General features: G+C 37.2%; 1 protein-coding gene across 7 annotated transcripts in view; it reads left to right on the top strand.

Moving 5' to 3' along the window:
• NTNG1 (netrin G1) overlaps positions 1 to 19,882 on the top strand; it is a 144,926-nt gene that overhangs the window by 116,369 nt on the left and 8,675 nt on the right. For 4 of the 7 annotated variants that reach the window (XM_062497553.1, XM_062497551.1, XM_062497552.1 and 1 more), the window contains one exon: positions 4,827 to 4,964. The exons of the other annotated variants lie outside the window; for them this stretch is intronic. In XM_062497553.1, the coding sequence (XP_062353537.1) occupies positions 4,827 to 4,964 (138 nt within the window). The remainder of the gene's footprint in view (positions 1 to 4,826; positions 4,965 to 19,882) is intronic. 7 annotated transcript variants of the gene reach the window in all.

Here is a 19,882-nt window from a genome sequence, read left to right as displayed (position 1 = left end):
CAGTTTAGAAAAGGGATTCCTAGGTGAAAACAGTGCTTTAGAACAAGCATCTGCTATAAATATTCAAACTGCAGAATTAGAGAAAATGTCAGAAGATAATAAGAAAAGCAGATTAGGAAAAAAAATTAAGATCTTAATCACCCTAGAAGAATATGCATTGTTCTCATGTCACCACAGACAATATACAGCAAAGTTAGGATGCTTCATGTGAAGCCTGAACATAATCAATAAAGGAAGCCCTGTACAATGGCCAGTAATTAACAGATAGCCACTAAAGAAACTATTCTAATAACAAACAGAGGTAGAGATTTTAATTATATCGTGCTTCTTATAAGCATCAGTAGGACCTGTTCTGGATTTTCACTGAATTTTTTTTCTTTCCATCTTCCAGGAAGCAAAGAGTACTTAGCAGATACTGTAAAACCAAAATAGACCATGGGTGAATAAATTCTATTTTAATATATTTATAATCCATTACTGAGATTCAAGCCAGAAACTATTTAGGTTGCTATTATTTGAGTTTGTAACTTGACAGATTTACATTTTTATCTTGTGATAAACACACAGATCCATCCTTGCAGTGCATTTCATGTGTCCTTCTTGTAACTTTGATTGGCAATGCATTCAGGAAATGCATGATCTCCTTTGCCAGTAATTAGTCAGAGCTAATAAGAACTTTAGTAGGCAAGTCATGATTTTCTGTAAGCATGACTGTGCTGAGGAGATTAACACAATCAAATGTTCTTGGAAGAAAACTACTGTCCCACATATTTGTTTGATGTAGATGACAGACATCATTGGTATGACATCAGGGCTGTATAATTTCAGCTGCCTAAATAGGCCTAATGAATACGAATCTAAATTACTCTGTTTGGAATTTTTGATCAGTTCATTCAGTATGTTGTTTTCCCATATACACTGAAATGCTAAGACAGCAGCTGCAGCTCCATAAGTTAGTAAGTTAGTAAACAAAAAGCCAAAAATAACTCATTTTAAAATTAATTTATGAGTGATATATTTAAAATGTTGTGGTAATACAACTGTGCACTTTGAAATTGCCAAGATAGTGAGGAAATAAAATTTTAAATCATTCCTTTAGCAAGAGTTTGAAAAAATAATAAAGAACAAAAAGGCAATATGAAACATTTGCTGATTTTCCACTGTAATGCAAGCAGAATTGTCTTAGGCTCCCATGAGAATTATACCATTCGAAATAACTATAGGCTCAAACCTCGGTTTGCTACAATTTAGGTAATTAATTTTAAATACATAACATTCTTGCTGGACTAAGTTTTCAGGATCACAGTTAACATACCAAATGTACATTTCCCAATGTATGTGTCCTAGCTGATCTGCCAACTTAAGAGGTCTTTCCTTCTTCTTGTGTAAAGTCAGTGGAATGAACAGACAGCTAAACACTTTTCAGGAAACAGAGAAGTTTGTTCTTAAAGTGCTATCTTGATCTGGGGCTCCTAAGATTTAATTGGGCAAAACTTGGAGTATTTTCACCTGTGAGAGGGTTGATGGATTCTCCACCCTTCTAGGTCAAGCACAGTCTTGCTCTATTGGAAATGCTCATTTCTCTTTTCTCTGAGTTTCAAAGCAGTGTTCTGTGGTTTAACTACAAGTGAAATGTTGGCATGAAGCAGATTTCCAGTGATGTGTGCAAGTCTTATTCCCATATGAAAGTCATTTTTTTCAGGCTAATTCTTTCCTCTCCAGCCATATATGTAGAAAGGTAACAAATATTTGGATGAGCTAGTTTAATGGCAGCTAATAGGGCTTTGGCTCTGATTTATCAAAATTGCTTCACAGTTTTCAGAAATACATATGGTAAGTACATGGATAACAAATCTGTGAATCTTAGCTGATGCTAAATCAATTGAGAAAATGTAAAATGTTTAATTTTTGAGACTAAAGGACTCAAATACTGAGATTTACACCAGTGAGCCAAATGCAATGTATTATACAGTGGGCTAAATTCTTGATGCCCTTTATTTCTTTAGAAGCAAAATAGATTTTATTTCCTAAAATGAAATATTTAAAATTTGTGGATTTGTATCCTAGCTGCAAAATTACCTCATATGGGCAACTGCAATTTCAGAATAAGTCAAGGTATTCTGAATTTTAAAATTATTCATTCGATGTGAAAAGAATTTAACAGCTTGAAGAGTTTTTTATTTCTTGATAAAGCCCTAGTAACTTTCAGTGAATGCACACACTGACAAGCAAGGATAGCATGGAAATCACCAAGTAGACCCAGAGTAATAAAACATAGCCTTTGTCTCACAGCATAAATACTGAACTGTGATTGCTGTCTCACTTTTAACAAAGCCACCCTTGCAGTCACAGTTAGGCTTAGGCTTCAATTGGCACCAGAAGCCCTAATGACACATGGTTAAGTGAGTCCTGGAGGTTGTCCTGTAGCCACTGTCAGCCCAGACTGATAAGCAGCAAGCCTCAGCCCATTTCCCCACCTCCTTTTTTATTTACTTACATTGTGTTTTGTTTGAAGCATCACATTGATAGAAAGAACCCCAGTGGACAGGTTGCAATTTTTGTTATCTTCCTGGCCTCACAAGTAGTTACCAGATGGAGGCTAGGATGAAAATTCTTTCTTGGTTCAGATCTCAGGGGCTTTTCCCCTCACCGTGGAACCTGTGTGTGGTTTGCTTATTAGGATGATCTGGGAATGTTGGTGTTATTTAGTGCCCTGTTGCTGTTAGGGCATTGGAAATACTCATTGCCTCTCTGTGGCACACTGAAATTGTGACCTTTGAGATTTTTAATGTCTTAAGTATTTGGTAGCCCTTGGGAAGTGTTCCACAGCCTGTGATATTGTGTTGGACAATGACCCTGAATGTTCTGTGGGCCTCTGTAGGTTATATTACTGTGGTATCAACTGGGAAAGATGGAAGCCAGAATCAGTCTGTTGGGTTGTCTGATTGGATCTACTAACTTTGCAAAAAGGCCTGGCTTAAAGCTTTGTTTCTACTATTTCCTTTCCCTTCAATAGCACAATATGGGCCTGGAATTTTGTGCATGTTTATGTGATAGAGCTCAGTAGGAAAGGTTTCACTGGTTCAGGGTCCTGTTCTCTGGAAAACATAACATCCAGTATCACAGGCTATGCATTTCTTTCACAAATACTTGTTTAAATCACTGTAACTTCATTTTGTCTAACAAAGCTGTTTCTAACAAGAATTGGGCCCTCTTTTTATAATGTAATTCCAAAATTTTTTTCTTTCAAGGCTTTCTATAAACACTCTTCAAGCAAATTTTACTTCCTGCATTCAGAATGTATCTCAAATCTATGCCTGTTTACATAAACATTTGATACATCTGATTAACATCAGAAATCCCAGCTTTTCAAATGGCACTCACTTTGCTATAATACTCAGCCTTGCATAGTATTTTTGGCATGTCAGTTTTCTGCTTCATTAATGAATGTTGCCAGTTAATTGACTCTATTATTATTGTGGAACCCTTTTGCCAAAGATAACTATTCTTCTTCAGCATCCCAAATGTTCCAAGTGCCATCTGTAATTTATAGTTAATAAACAGTGAGACAACAGATGACAAATGTCTTTCTGGTAATTTTTTTCCTGTTAGTTTTTTCATTGGATATATATAGATATGTAACTTCCCAGTTCAACTCCATTTTTTCATTAATGGTACCACTGAGGTTTAACCTAATGCTAGGGATCAATTGCCAAATGTAGTCATCAAAGTAGCACTGATTCACAGACATATAAATCCAGACTCCCAGCAGGTTGCTACAAATCAAGAAGCAGCAGAGATCAGATGCTTACAAAAGGTGTCTGTGGTCTCAGTTAACAGGGAAGTTACTCTGGGTCTACATGGGTCTACATACAAATAAGATAATCCTTCATTTGAAAACAACAAAAAAAGAAATCTAAATTACCAAGGTGAAGAACAGGAGTGCCAAAAATGAGCTCTGTGAGCTCCTTGCCTTTGTTCAGCTGGCTGAAAGCTGAACACAGATATTGTAATCACATTAAAGAAAAGGGCTGTGAATGAACAACAGAGTAAGTGTTGTGGGAGGAAATGTGTTACCCTACTTATTCTTTAATTAGCTGAACACATGTGAAAAATATAGAGCGGGGAATGAGCCTCACTGCAATTTCCATCTGCACGCTGGGAGGTGAGAGAAATTAAAATGGCTGCATAAAGCCTGTTCTTAAAGGTTTTGCATTACATTAGTGCTCACCTCAAGCTTTTCATTGCAGAATACTCAAAAGGTTTATTAATGTCACTGATAAATACAATCTCATCAATTTAATGGCAAATATTCACATAAATTATTATACTTCTCAAACCTATAAAGGAAGACTATCTTGGAATTAAGTAAAGTGCATTTATATAGCCCTGTAAAGACATCCAGCACTTCCGAAAATACTGAGTAATACAGATAAGCCTATTTTAATAAAGAAAACGTTTCACCCTGATGGCACATGGATATATCCATACTATACAAAGCTTTTCTAATGTTCATTAAATTGTCAAAAATATTCTTGCCAAAGATAATCTGTTACAATCACTTACCCTCAAAGTCTGTGGTATCCTCTGTCTTTATATCTTTTCTGCTTACTTTTTCTCTTTGCATCATAAAACGTCTTTTCCTGAAATGACACATGCAAACAAATAAATGGACATGTAGTAATTATATTCACTACTCTAGATATCCTTAATAGACAGTCTTCCTTTACCTTTAGCACTGGAAATGCACCCTTTATTGGTATTGAATGAATTATCTCCACATGTAGACCTGAATCCAGTGTGTATGTGTTGTCTTGTTTCTGCAGACTGTTATTGTAACCCTTTTGGTTCAGTCCATGATCGCTGTAATGACAGAGGATTTTGTGAGTGTAAGGAGGGAGCATCAGGGCCTAAATGTGATAAATGTCTGCCGGGATATATCTGGCACAGCTTGGGCTGTCAACGTAAGTAACTCTGAGAGTCGCCCCTGTCCTGCAGCTCCGCTGCCTCCCGTCCGTGTGCTGTCATGTGCCAGTTCTTGGGAGCAGAGAACGAGCAAAAGCTCTGGGCTCTACCAGTGCCATAATGCCTGAACCTTGGGAGACTCCCAGCTGTGGGCACTGACTGTGCCATCCAGTTAATTCAATGCACTTTCAGGGTCCTGACTCTCTCCCACTAACACCCAGAGGAGCTCCCACTGGCATAGGTAAATACACACATCTTGGCAACTGGGAAGTTTTGTATACTAAAACATCAGCAAATTACTTCCAAATTCAGAATTCCTACTAAAAAAAGAAGGTGATTTATCTGCATGTTCATGTTTTTCTGTCCTAAAGTTCAGCTTCTTGACTAAGTTATTTATGCTTTCATACCTTTAAACTATCCCTGGAAAATAACTGTTAAATACTAGCTTCATACCTGTAATAATTAGTGAAAACTAGATGAAAGCTAATGGTTGGGAAAAAAATGGAATTGTACTTAACATCCTTAAAAATAAGAGCTGAACTTTTCCTTAAATGGTGCTAGAACACATGTTTCAATGCCTAGTTATATATTTTGCTTCTCGTCTGGTTAACTGGTCTTGTAAACAAGTGAGTAGAAATATCACTTCAGTATATACAGGATCAGACTTTTACTGCAAATTTTGTTTGTAGTAAATTCTTAAGATTTATTCTTTGTAACAGTTTTGATTATCTACGTCCAAAAACTCGGGAGAGTTCTCTCACATTTTCTTTCAACTTCTCTGTCTCTTTGCATTCTTAAACACAAATGCATTAAAGACAGATTTCTACAAGAGCTTGCTTTTGATTCTTAAGACTGAGAAACACAAGAAATGTAATTACTGACACCAATTAGACAAATATTATAAAATTGGTCAATAGCCATACAAATGTTCTAAATACTCAAAACCAAATGCAAATCTTATATAATAAAATAAAATTTTAAAAAAGGCAATAATGCTAGAGATTACCACAGCCTCTCCAAGTGATAAGTACCTCTGAATCAGAAAAGCTGGACTGGTGACAACTCAATAAATTAGATCTGGGAAGAAAACCAATAGATAATCTCAGGAAACATTGTTATAATTAACCAATTAGTATTAAAGATAGTATATGAAGGGAAAAAGAAGCTTGCCTGGGCAGCACTGTTCAGTGCAACCTGAGAAAACAGCATTTCCTCAGCTTCTACCAGCAAGCTCCTCTTCATATTTGGCAGGGCATTTAAACCATACTTTTCACATGTGGTTGTTGACTCTGTTCTCATTTTCCACCTGCCTCTACTTGAGTTATTATTCACAAAATTATTGGGCAGTTTGAGTTACAGCAGAAAGCAGGTGAAGTTATGTTTCAAGTTTCAAAGTTCTTTATTACTAATTCTTCACCAAATCAGATCCTAGTTATCTTCCAAACAATGCACTCAGAAATAAGAGGTCACCCACTGCCTTGCACCCCATATGCAGAAGAAGGTTGTCACCACCCTGTACCTTGTCCTAGATTCTGGCAAAATAACCACTGGAATTTGTGAAGCATTGGAAATAGTGCAGTGACTGGAACTAAGAGGGCAAAAAAAAAAAACTAAAACAGAAATCAGTATGGTTCTCTGCAGAGAATTTGAATAAAGAAAACTTAACACTGTGTCTGTCCACACAATGGGTTTAAGAAAATATATTAAGTAGCTAAGATACTGAACAAGTCTGGAGGGTTGTTGAGCAAATTTTACAGTAACATACATACACCAGTTCGTCCAAGCAATTACTAATGTCAGTATTTCCTATCTTTTCAGGATTGCATATTATAAGACAAATAATATTCTTTTAATGAGGAGTTTTTTGAGCCCAGCATATAATTAGCTTGCTTTTAGCTGAATTAAGAATATTTGTAAAAACTTTGGACAGTTTCTGGAAATGCAAGCTAGTATCTTTATATTTCCTGACAAATCTAATTGAGTTTCCCTCACTATGTTGTCATTTTCTAAACAAATCTCAGTCTGACTGTTACTGTCAGATATTCTCCAAGTTTAAACAAATTATCTGATCAATTTCAGAAGAAAAACAACTAGATGCAGTTGTCAGTTTTGTGGAACAGACATCAAATTGTCATGTTTTACCAAGCACACACTGATTTAAATCTCATTTCAAGTCTTATCATGGAGGAACAGAATTCCAATTAATTTAATTTAGTACTGTGTCAGTTTTAGCTTTGTTATTTTCCCATTGAATTCTAAACAAATGACTGGGCAAGCAAGCGGACCCCAATATACAAGAAAAATAAGAACTCATTCTGTTGCCTTGGCAAAGCTCAAAAAAATTATTTGTCTGGACACATAGCATGTAGTTCTGATCTGCTTTTCCCTAAGCCTGTGCTGAACGGGAACACAGATATGCAAATGGATACACACACTCACTCAACAGACCAGTATGTGCTTATTTACTTTTTGTTATACATAGGCTATTGGCATTCTTAAGAAATTCTATTCTTATGGAGCTTTGTTACTGAAAATCATTCACCTAGGGCCAACAGAAGCTTGACCTATAAATAAACAATTTAAATCTATACCATAGCTAGTTTAATTACATGTATGATTCTATAAGTAAATGGAGTGTCATAATTTTATGTATTAGTAAAGCTGTTAGGAAAAAAAACAACAAAAAAGCTGAGTTGTGTTTTCTAAGGCCTGCAATATATCATTTGATAAATTACAGTTTGGAGTCTACTTTGTACCGCACAAAGTAGAAGTCACAGAAGCTATTATCCTCAGAACTATTTATTTAGGTACCTCACTCTTAGTGATTTAATCTAAACCCTCTGAGGATCCAGGCAGCGCGCTCCTCACTCGGCGTCTCTGCGCACACCGAGGTCACATGCAATTTTAGACTTTGCCTCCCAGATAAAAAGCACTGTGATAGCAGCTGTTATCTTCTTGCATTCAGGGTTTGTGCTGCAGAGACGTGGCGGTCAGCGGGGTCTGGTTGGTACAGGAAGGTTTGCTGCCCTCAGAAGAAGAGGCACAATGCACGTGGCTGTGCCGTCCCCAGAACCGGGCGCGCGGGGAGCGCGCTGCGCCCAGCGGGGTCTCCCTGCCACGTACCCACCGTGGATTTCTCACCAGCAAGATCAAAGCACAGGGAATGAATTCAGAGCAGAACAGCTTGGTCTCGAGACCCTTTTAGGACTCCTGGAGCATGAGAAATTACATGGCATAGCGTATATTTGATTTTTCTATTTTATAGAATTATTTCCTTTAAAAATGAACATTAAAACAGAACTAAAACCTCCGAGCCTGGCAAGAAATTTAACCTGCAACTACAGTTGATTTGGGCCAGTTTTAAATTGAACATACTGGGTTTTTTTGATAAAAGGAACCTGTATCAAAAGGCAAGAAACATTTAAACACATCCAAAATATGAAGTAGGAGCATTCACTTGATTTCTACTTGTACTGCTCAGAGTCTTGCATCTTCTGTGTTTCTTGGCCATGACATTTCAGGTGACTAAAGTCCATTGCATACATACAGCAGCATTTTAAAGTAACATCTTCTAATTTCACTCCCAGAAGCTAATACCAGCTGTGTATTTATCCAACCAGGCAAAGAAAAAGTGACTCTTTTGCCAATATCAGTTTGGCAGCACTGCTCGAATTTTCATTAGGCATGTTCCTCACGGGGGAAAAGGTGAGGGAAGGTTCAATGACTAATATTATTCTATATCTCCCTTCATGCAAAGACCAAGTAAACACACTGAACCCACAGCATTACAAAGGCCTAGAGTGAGTGAGAGCTACCAATGGTAGCTGGCACCCCTTAGCCAGCCAGTGTTTTAAATTATCTTGGCTCAGTGGTGCTAACCTTATACAATTAGCAATTGAGTTTTCAACCAGATGCCTTGTATCTATCTCATTTTACCCTTTTTCATTCATTTAAATGGAAGCACACAAAGGATTGCACTCTTACCTTCAATGCTCAAATTGGACTCAGTGCTTATATCTGTCTTCCAGACTAAACTGGCTTTATTCTGCAGCCTGTCAGATAATTCGTATTCTGTCACAGTGTGCATTTAACTTATTTTATGATTATGTAAATATGAGCTTTTTTGGGGTGAATTTTATCATGTGTTACAAATGTTAGAAGCTGGTGCATTTGATCAAAATCATCATGCAGATTGAGTTGCCAAAGGAAATAAAACTTGAAATTGTAAATTTGGAACTAATAGTAACATTTGCTTTTGGAAGACTGCATTTACTGTTCAGCAAGAAAAGAGGAAAAGACATATAACATCTAATTCTTTAAAAATCTTTTTTCAAAAAAATACATCCTGCACTTCTTTCTATATAGATTAAATACATATAAATGCAATTTTCTCCCCAGTGAAGGTTACTGATCTTTTACATACTTGTACACTGATGTATCCAATATCTACACATTGAACTTGTGCCTAGGGCACAAGACAAAAAAATAGAAATAGAAATTAAGAATCAAGGTGCCTTGCTTTCCAGTTCACCATTGCAACTGCCTGTGTGGGAAGCCACAGAAGATCCACCTCTTTTTATATCTTTTTGCCAATAGCAGTTTTAATGCTATTAGCTGGTCAGGATAGGGGGACTCTCCTCTGCACAGGTGCTGTATATACTTTCAGTTCTTTTGTGGTTTGGTGCCAAGGCTGGTACAGGTAAGCACACTGCCACGCTTGGAGCTGAAGAGTAGTAAAATATAAAAATAATTTATTGAAAAGGATAGACTTCTGCTGGGGCTGAGCATTGTTGTCCTCAGGAAACAGTCATCTGCCCCTGATCGTTATACACAAAATACTGCTTTCAAAATATCTATTTTACATGGTTGCTATGCAGACTAAAAAACTGTGTGTGCGCGCAGGGGTTTGGATGCAAGAGGAACAGACTCTCCTTCAAATTTAAATCCAGAATAATTCTCTTTGCATTAATCCAGAATCAAACTGCTGCAACTCACAGCAAAGTATGGTTTAGAGAAGTAAGACAAGCACGGCAAGAATACAAAGAAAATTACAGCATTATCAGACCTGATCCTCCAATGATGCAAAACACTGGTTCTACTTGCCTCAGGGGAAGCATGCTGGTGACTTGTAGGTGTAATGGCATCCTGATATCCTTTTAAAACCAGGGTCTTTTAAGCCTGAGAAACAATAATGCAAATGTGCTTATTAATGCATTTCTTCAAAAATATGTAACCCACAGAATAATCACTCAGATACCGAGATACATAGAAAGTTTTCAAAGTATGAATATCATGGAATGTTATTATTTTTTAATGAGATGCTAGATTTGAAGGAGAAAAGGAAGGTTGATCTCTCTCTGGGGAGAAGATATTTTAGTCAGAGTAAACATGTCAGAACACAAACACTGTATAGTAACAGAAATTAAGTGAGGCACCTCTTCTCTATGAAGAGCACAGAGATGAAAACATAAGATGTTCTCACAGAGAGTTATACAGATCTGCATAATTCCTGTAGTATGTCTAGGTTGGAGACCACGCCTTAATCATCTTTCACCACTATTGCCCACTAAGTGTGTGGAATATTGTGGAAATGGAAGAACCTGCAGAAGCAATAGATTAGAGGGGTATTAGAGAGAGCTCAAGGATGTTCTCTTGTTGTCTCTGCACTGGAAGGCCTCTGTGAACAGGGTGGGGTTGTGAATTAGGTAATATCTGTGTAGAGAAGCCAAAGAAAGTAACAGGTAAATAAAATCAAGCAGAGAGTGAGGCTCAAAAGAGGGGACTAGTTAGCATAGTTACCATGTTATTGAGAGGCACCAGGCTCCTGACAGACTGCAGCTCTCCAGGACATTTACTATGATAACCTGGTGATCAGCAATTGCTTTCTCCAAAGCAAAATGAAATGGTTCAGTAGCAACCTTTATACACCTGACCTTTAACAGAACAATTTTTTGCCAGCAAGGTGAGGGATTGGATGAAGCAAAGAGGTTGTTCTTCTCTTGATCTTGCCCAGGTGTCAGCTTCAAAGCTGCTATTTCATGGCTGTCCAAACTGCTCTAATTGCAAGTGCTGCAATCCCTCTTCTCCCAGTTCCCCACTATTTATTCCCACACCCCTAGCAATCTCTCAGGCACTTGTTTGACCTTTCACTGAATGATCAGATCTAACTCAGCAGGGCACTAACCAAAAAAGAATAGTTTTCTGTTAGGTTAGTTCTGTGATATGAATCATCCACTGCTTGAACAAGCAGGGGCACCCTGGGAGAGCATAACTTGCTCAGCTGGGGAGGGATGGAAGCCAGTCAGGCTGGGCTGAACTGCCATGCAGCCCTGGCACATCTAGGGGAGACCTGTTCTCCTCTCCCCATCACTGGATCATTCAATGCTCTAGGAGCTTGCCAGTATTTTTACCTGACAAAGACACATAATTTCAGAAGGATGAGCAAGTGGATAAGCAGGGAAATGTCTTAAAAATGTTACCCTTAAAAAGCAACATTCCGTACTCTCCTAAAATAGTGTTTATAATCCACGAACCTATAGAAAAACCAACAACTCTCTGATATTCTCTTGTACTGAAGCAGAATGATAACTTTTCAGACAACAAAACTAGGATTCTGCGTGCAGAGCCAAATCGGACAGTGGTGATTGATGTGACCAAAGTGCATTTCTAAAACAACCCAATTCAAAAAGAGTGAATACAATTTGTAGCATCTTGTGTATTTTTAGTGCTATATCAGAGGGGAGTTCTAAACAACTAAACATCAGGAAATTCATGAAAACTTAAGCAGGTAACATTATTTGTTTTCTTCAGTCAGATGATTTTAAAATGGTTAATATTTGATAGCACAATGATAAATATTTTAATAGAGTATATTGCAGTCAGTTAGGAATAGATCAAAAAGATACAAAGTAAGCTCCACTAGATAAACTTTTATTAGGTACATGAAATAGAACATAAAGCTTGATAGCAATTACTATTTAATCTATTCACATTTGGAAACTTATTGAAGGGGAAACTTATAACTCAGTTGTTATGAATTATTAAACCTTCATTTGAACAGTGATAAGCAGGACTCCTTTTCCTCTGAAAAATCTGTCACACTTTCCTTTTAAGCCTGCTCAATGGCCATAACTTCTGTGTAATTTCCCTGCTCACTGCCTTTTTATGAGGACAGAATAAAGAGATCAATAGCAGCACAGACACACCCAGATGGGACATTTTTATGAAGGGGTCTTAAAAGGACCATTTAGGAGTAAGTAAAGTAATTTCCATCCTACTTATCTGCAGATAAAAATTACTGACCTGAGGCAAATAAAGATAGCCAAGGTTTCCTGTCAGGGCACTGATGCAACTGATGGCATTGCTGAAACCAGCCCATGCTGATTATCAAGGCTTCAGTAGTTGTTTTAACTTCCTCCATGCATGTGCAAACACAACAGTATGGAAACTGTTGGTCTTTTTTTCATTTTCTTTTTTTTTTTTTTTGCTTGTTTATGGAATAATCATAGGTTGAATAATAAGAATCAGGCTATGAATAGATGTCAGGAACTACTAATCAGTCCTATGAGGATTTGCACATATAGAATTCTGCTAGAAAATTAAGTGAAGCATGGTGTAATAAATTTGCTTAGACTATAGAGGTATTGTGGCTATAAAGACCTTCAGAAGAATTTCTAGGGTGCGGGTGACAGAAATTAAGTGTTCAAGAGTAATGTGTTCCTACAGATACTTGGCTTTACCATTTAGAAAAGGTACCCTAAGAGTAGTTCAGGGTATTTTCTTGAAAATGCTGACTTAAGGCTCTATATCTATCAGAAAGGCAAATAGATTATTGAATTTTTAAGACAAGAAAAAGAGTGAAGTAGAAACACCACAATGTCACTGTATAGCTTCCTGATGTGGCCATACTTGAACACTGCATGAAGTCTTGAAGTCCTGATATTGCAAGGATATTGAGATAGATAGATAGATAGATAGATAGATAGATAGATAGATAGATAGATAGATAGATAGAACCACCATAGAAGGTAGAATGAAAAGTTGTCACAGCTAAAAGCAGGCCATATAAAAGGAGAGATTAAATAGATTATGTTTCTTTAGTGTAAGAAAGGCAAGACGGAAGGAAAATAAAATATAGGTCTATAAAATCACAGATGTTATGGAAAAGGTGAATTGGAAATGATTATTCATTTATTCTTCCTCTCAAGAACCAGGAAGGACCAACCAACCAGTTATACAAAGAGATTCTATTATTATCATTATTATTATTATTATTACTGTTGTGGTTGTTGTTGTGAACTTGTGCCCAGAACAAAATAGAAAATACAAAATTTGTGTCCAAATCACAAAATGTTGTTTGGATAACAAATTGTTGTTTGGGTAACAAAAGTATGAATGTCTCAAGAAGTTATTAGGCAAATTAGTGGATGAAAGACCCCCTGAGACCAATTACATATGAAGATACTGATGAGTTCTTTGCCTGAGAAAATCTGTAAGATGCACCTTCCAGTGGTTGGATGCCTCTGCTGTCTGAAGCTCATACAGCCTGCAAATGTCACACAGGGCACTGGTCCAACTCAGAACAGCTTTAGTTTCTGCTGTGAGGTGTTCCATTGTCTACAAGCATGCAAGCATGAGGATAAACACATGACTCACAGGAATGAAAGGTTTTGAAGAGCAGCTCTAAAATGAGACAGGTAAAATGGTCAGAAAATAGGGTGAAATGGGAACTGGGAAATGTAAAAAGGCATTTTTGTTAAGTGTTTTAGTTAAGAGTTCAGATCTTGAAAGGTCTTGATTACATTCAGATATTCTTTGCTGAAGTACTCAATTTACTGATACTAAATAATAACTCCCTTAGTTTGACTGAATTTCCTTAAAACCTTCAGCCTGAAATTTTTTAACCCCACCTCTACAGATTACTCATAACAAACACTTTAATTTAGTCAACACATCCAAAATATTTTGAGCAAATGCATAAAATAATAGTAGTATGTAAAAAAGGTCTTTAATTCATTAACTGTTAGATTCTACAACATTCAGCTCTGTAGAAGTACAAACCTGACATTAGAAAAGCTGATTACTTTAGGATTCCATCCATTCAGCATGTTTAAATTCAGAGCAGAAACACACCTTAACATCAGATATGCCCCTGTACCTAAAATAACTCTGAAATCCATCAAAAGTGCAAGCTAGATTTTAAAATTTAAATTTACAGGTGGACAAAATCATAGTATACCTACTTCCATGGCATCCATTTATTCATGTGCAATTAAATTAAATTCATGTGTAATTAAAAGGCATTTTGTTACTTTTAATAGCACTGGGGGAACTTTTCTTCTAGTAGAGGCTGTCAGCACCTTGCAAGTTAAACTTGCCTGCTGCAGAAGTTCTACTTGCCAGTCTCTAGTTCCTCTCCATCTCCTTGAATATCTTTATAAAAATCACACCTGCCACAGGTCCCTTTCTTGTAGCTAACAAAGCCAATTTGACAATTGGAAATAATGAAATTAGAAAAATCGCAACTAGCAGTGAAAATTTTGTTTGCATTTTTTTGAAAAATTCTCAGACCAATAATATTTGCTTCTGGTGATCTGATGCAACACATTATTTTCATTTTTAAATAATGGTTCATATATACGTTCAGACACACTCTAGAGCATGCCTCCATCACCATAGGTCTGGTAACCTCCCAGAGCTCTTCCATACTTAAAAGATTTTTCTCTTCCCTTCCTTACAAAGCATTTATTTGCCCTACAGCCTTTCTAGAAGGTCTGTCTTCTCCTGTGTTCAGAAAAAAAAAAATTAATGACTAATTTTTATTACTTGACTAAATTGCTCAATCATTTCTGAGGACTACCTCAGTGTTTTAACCTGTTCTTACAGCTCAGTTGTGAGAATGCGTGCTCTTTTCCTTTTCTCTTTCATTTCATTAAAACTGCACCATTTTTCTTTACCCTATGTAAATCTATTTTCTTATAAAGTTTTTTTAATCTGCTGCTAATGATGTAATTTTATTATAAGACTCCTTTTAAATAGTTTTTTTTTTTTTTTTGATACTCACTTTACTCTGCATCTCCAATACAACCAGGTCACCAAATCACCTGCAAGCATTCTGCATTTCTCTCTAATAAGTATCTGCATGATCATCTTCTCCCAGATCTATACACCTGAGACACAGGCCAGCCCTTCCAGCTATTTCAAATTCCTCTTCAGGTTAAGCATGCAAGGAAAGATTTTGACAAGGAACATGGGTATGATAAAATCAGGAACAAAATGTTGATCTTATAAATGTCAGTCCAGCTTTTTGTCAGATCTTTGACTACTACTTTTACAGCCCAAATTCATTGTGAAAGTGAATAGAGCTTTACAGGATTCTGTCAGTATAAATTTAGAGGGAACTCATAGTCCATACAAAAGTACCATGATGTTCAGTAAAATATTAACAGCACTGCTCTTTTGATTCCTCCCAACTCTGCACAATTTTGAGATATGGTTTTGTTGATTATGGTATGTTTTTCTCTCATGTTGGTCAATGGTAAAAACCTTTTAAAAGACTTTTGGTAGAAGCCAAGCTCCTTATAATTAACTTGGCTTCTAAAGAGAATAATTAAATTGTTAATAAAGTTGTTACCTGTAGTCATCAGGTGGGAAGAGAAGTGATAGTGCTGGGAAGTTAAAGATGTTACAAAGAAGGGGGAAGAGTTTGATTTTAATTCAGTTGTTGGTAATTAATTTCTATAGAAGACTACTTTTATCTGAAATCAACTTGAAATAATTATATTAAGGGGATTGTATTCATTAACATCACTGATGTCAATAGGCAGCTGAGGTTCAGGATGATTAATGTGTTATACCCAAAATTATGTATTTTCTTTATGGGTACTTCTTTATATGCTTTTTTTCTTGCTTGGCTTGTCTGTCTTTTTGTTCAGATGGACATGCAAAGCCATGTAGTAACAACTGTACTGAGGCCACTGGCTGAATCTAGAGCCAATATTTTGATTTGCATTTGTCTGTGGATCAATTTACTGACTTTATCCCCTTTCTGGAGACTGAGTGGAATAGTCTTCCAAATCTTTCACACTTTTTAGACATTTATGTGTATTTTCCAGATTTACAAGCCTCTCTGTGGATAACCCAAAACATTGCTCCTGCCCATGGAATCAGTATCCAACACTAGCCCCTCTTATTCTATTTTCTGCTTAATTTTGAAACCTTTTCCAATAGACCCAAGGATTTATTCTTGTCCTTCAAAACTTCTAGGTTAAAAAGAGTTCAGCTGTAATCTCTTTGGAGGAAGAATTTTCCCTTTAATAGGTGTTTAGGTGAGCCTTAAGAAACAGTACTAGGCAGCTACAGATCAGAGGCACACAGGGGCTAAAACAAAGAGCTACCAGGTTTGTTCCCCACATGCACTACCCAGTCCCCAAATACACTGACAAGTGCAGGAGGAACAAACTACAGTGTCAGTATAGAAATAGCAGTCCATGGGAGACAGTTCAGCAGGGTGTTCTCTTTATGAGATGATGCACCACTAAGCTCTGAACGGTACACATACTTTAAATGGGAATTCAACTTCCTTTTTAAGCCAAAGGATCCTTGACTCTTACTTTGAAGAATTTAGAATTTTCATTTCTAAGAAGTGTAAAGAGACTTTCATCACATGTAGCTGTTCCTTTAAAGAGCTGCAGCTGCATTTTGATCATGAGGCAATAAGCAGTGACTAGGATTCAAGGAGGACAAGTTACTCTCACAAAATTCAAAAACCTAGCTTCCTACTGATTTCAGGAACAGGAGAATCCCACAATGAGATTTAAACTGGGGCTGTTAGTGCAAAGAAATTCAAAATGAGTGAAGCATAGCATCCTTAAATCAGGTCTATTATGTTGACATTATGCAGCAAAGCACAGCTCTCTGCAAGGAGGCTTCCACTCCCAGGAAGAGCATCCCATTCCACATATCTTAGAGACAGATTATAACAATGTACTGCAACACAGACATCTGAAAAATTGAGCTGGATACTTTGAAATGCTTCCAATTACGTTTGCGCACGTGCCTTTCAGTTCACAACTGGGGAGAAATATGAAAGGTGGCATGTACACTGCATAACTTCTGCAAAGGTATGAAAATTTGGGTCAAGATTTACGCCACCTGTCAAGATAAAGCCATATACTGCAATAATTTTTCTGCAATGACGTGAGAGCTTTGCTAGTTCATGCTAAACCATTACTGATTTAAAACAAAGTGCAAAGATGCTTAGAGAAGTGTACTCCAGTTATATCTTTTATTCAGTGGCAACATGAAAACTTAGTGATGATGCTGCAGCCCACGCTGCACTGTGCCGTTAGAAGAACCCTGAGTGTTTTGCAAATACAAAACATTGAGCCAGCTACGTTGAGCACCTCCCTCACCTACTCCCACCCGCCCTGGCTTTAGCCCAAAACCCTCTGTTCCAGTTCCAACTACTTCCCTTTAGCACTCCTCCTGCTGTTTTAGGGAAACAGCTATTCATTCCATAGCTTTCTGGCAGAAATCAGAAAACCAGCATCCCACTCAGATCTGCCATGTTACCACTTCAGAAATGCAGTCTCACAGCAGAAAACCTTTGCCTTTCACACTCCTGTCATACCCTCACTTCACACTGGGGCTGTGTTGAAACCTGAGCAGGCACTGTGCTGGCTTGGCCTTGCTTGCCTTGCAAGCCCTGCTTGCCTTGGGGCTCCATGGAGCAGGAGGAGGCTGCATTGCTGTTTACCCCCAGTGTTTGTCTCTCACAAGGCTCCAGGCCTACAAATATTCATCCAACCTGGAATGACAGCCTTTCCTTGCCCTCCACTAGCACATGCAGCCAGCAGCACAGGCGTGTTGCAAATACCCTCCTGCCATAGAAGTCAATGTCAAGGAATATGGAGTTCTCAAGGAGCTGCGATCTGATCAGTCAGATTTCCACTGCCGTCGCTGCCATGGCTGCTGGAGGAGAAGGGCAAACATGTGACAGGAGCTGTGGGAGTTCATATTATGTAATGTAGAGGGTTCTCTGGGGCAGATGACAGGACTGGACCCAAGGAGATGAACTTGCCAGGAAATGCAGATTAATCATCATCCCAGTTCTGTTGTGCAGAAAATTTGTCTCCTTTTACACTGAGAGTTCTAAAAGAAATATAGCCAGACATTATGTTTTAAAAGTACATTCTAAAACTATATTTTCATAAAAACTGAGTGTTTCTTGTGTGACCCTTCCTTTTCCAAGCCAGAGGTTTGTGACATTGCTGTACACACAGCCACTCAGGAGCAGGAGAAAATGACCAAGGTCTTGGTTTCTCAGTCTTAAGTGCAGGTGCGAGACCTTTTAAGCAACACAACTACTTTCCATCATTAAAGTTATTGATACAATACATCTTTAGAAATATCTAACACACTATCTATATTTATTTACTTGATCACAGTTAATGGCAATAATCTTGGTATTTTTCAACTCTGGCATGACAAACTAAAAATTGGATATAATAATTTAAAACAAAATAAGGAAAGTACTTTGAAGTGAAATTGTATTTTGCAGTTATCTATTCTTCAAGGATCCCAGGTTAATTCCATCTTCTTTAATAATTAAATTTTAACACTTTTGTGAATCACAATTGATATACAGAAATATAAGTATATGTTAATCAGCATGTCAAAAATAATGCTAGAACCATGTAAAGCTCACAGGGAGACAGCTTTTACTTATGAGAATATTTTACCTCTGGTGTTTTAAGATCCTGGGTTATCTTAACACTTTGTCATACTAAGCAATATCAACATCCATGGTTAGAGATATTATCTGTAGTTCGTATGCTGATGGAAAGAACTTTTCAGACATTGTCCCAAATGAACCATGCCATGTATGCTCTAAGACAGGTTTGTGCTTATTCAAATCTTTTTCTACATTGTAGTAAAACTTTAAAGATGATTAAATAAGATTAATATAATTCTGTTACTATTGCAATAACTTATTAGTGGTATCCTGCTTGTCCATATTGTGAAAAAACGGTAGGTTTCCTGTATGCCTGCTTCAGATCTATTAGTTGGTGTGTAATAATGTCTTTCACACATTTTTGTTGGATTGTGTGATAAGTCAGGTTTTAAAATGTTTTCAGGTAAAAAAGCACTGGCTAAGACCATGACATTGGTCACACCCGGGTAAAATGCTGCAGAAAAACTGGTGTGCCTGAGGAAGATTGTGTTGGAAAAAGAGCATCTGTTATCTGGGGTTTCCCATCTAATGGTTGCTCTGTCATGAAGATAAATGCACAATGGTAACCCGAAGCAAGTCTGTGTGTAGCAATAAATATTGTTGATGAAAACTAGCATGAAGCAACTAATAGCTTTAATTATTTGATACATTAATTTATTAGCTCTTATTTTTGAAGAGTGATACATGCCAGCTGTTTGAATCATCTTATTGGTATTCTCATAAAAAGAGTGGAAGAGTAAAGCATTGCACCAATTTAAATCCCTCTCACAGTAGTAAATAGAGCAGGAATTCACAGGACCTGTATCATTCCCTCCTTTTGTTTGCACAGGCAACTCATTGGACTTTCTTTGGCATCAGTTTCCCCATTGTTCACTAGGAATAAGTAGTTTTACTCTGAATAGCTTTGACACCTATAGGGAAGTTGTTTTATCCCCATTCTAAAGCTGGATCAGCAAAAACACTCTGCACCATTTCATCCACACTCAAAACAATAAATCAATGTAGTTTCAAAAAGGTCTCCTGATTCCAAGCGTTGTTACTTGAACAAAAAACCCCATCCCTCACTTCACACATGTTGTAGGAATTATGCATATGTTTTTCCTTACCCTTTGCATTGCAACTGATGTTCACATAAATTCTGAATGTTCATCTCCTTAACACCCTTAACTTTGCCCACTGGTG

This window comes from Cinclus cinclus, chromosome 8 (genome assembly GCF_963662255.1).
Source record: "Cinclus cinclus chromosome 8, bCinCin1.1, whole genome shotgun sequence".
NCBI lineage: Eukaryota > Metazoa > Chordata > Aves > Passeriformes > Cinclidae > Cinclus > Cinclus cinclus.
Note: the sequence above shows the minus strand (reverse complement) of the source record. Positions and strands in the feature narration are given on the sequence as shown.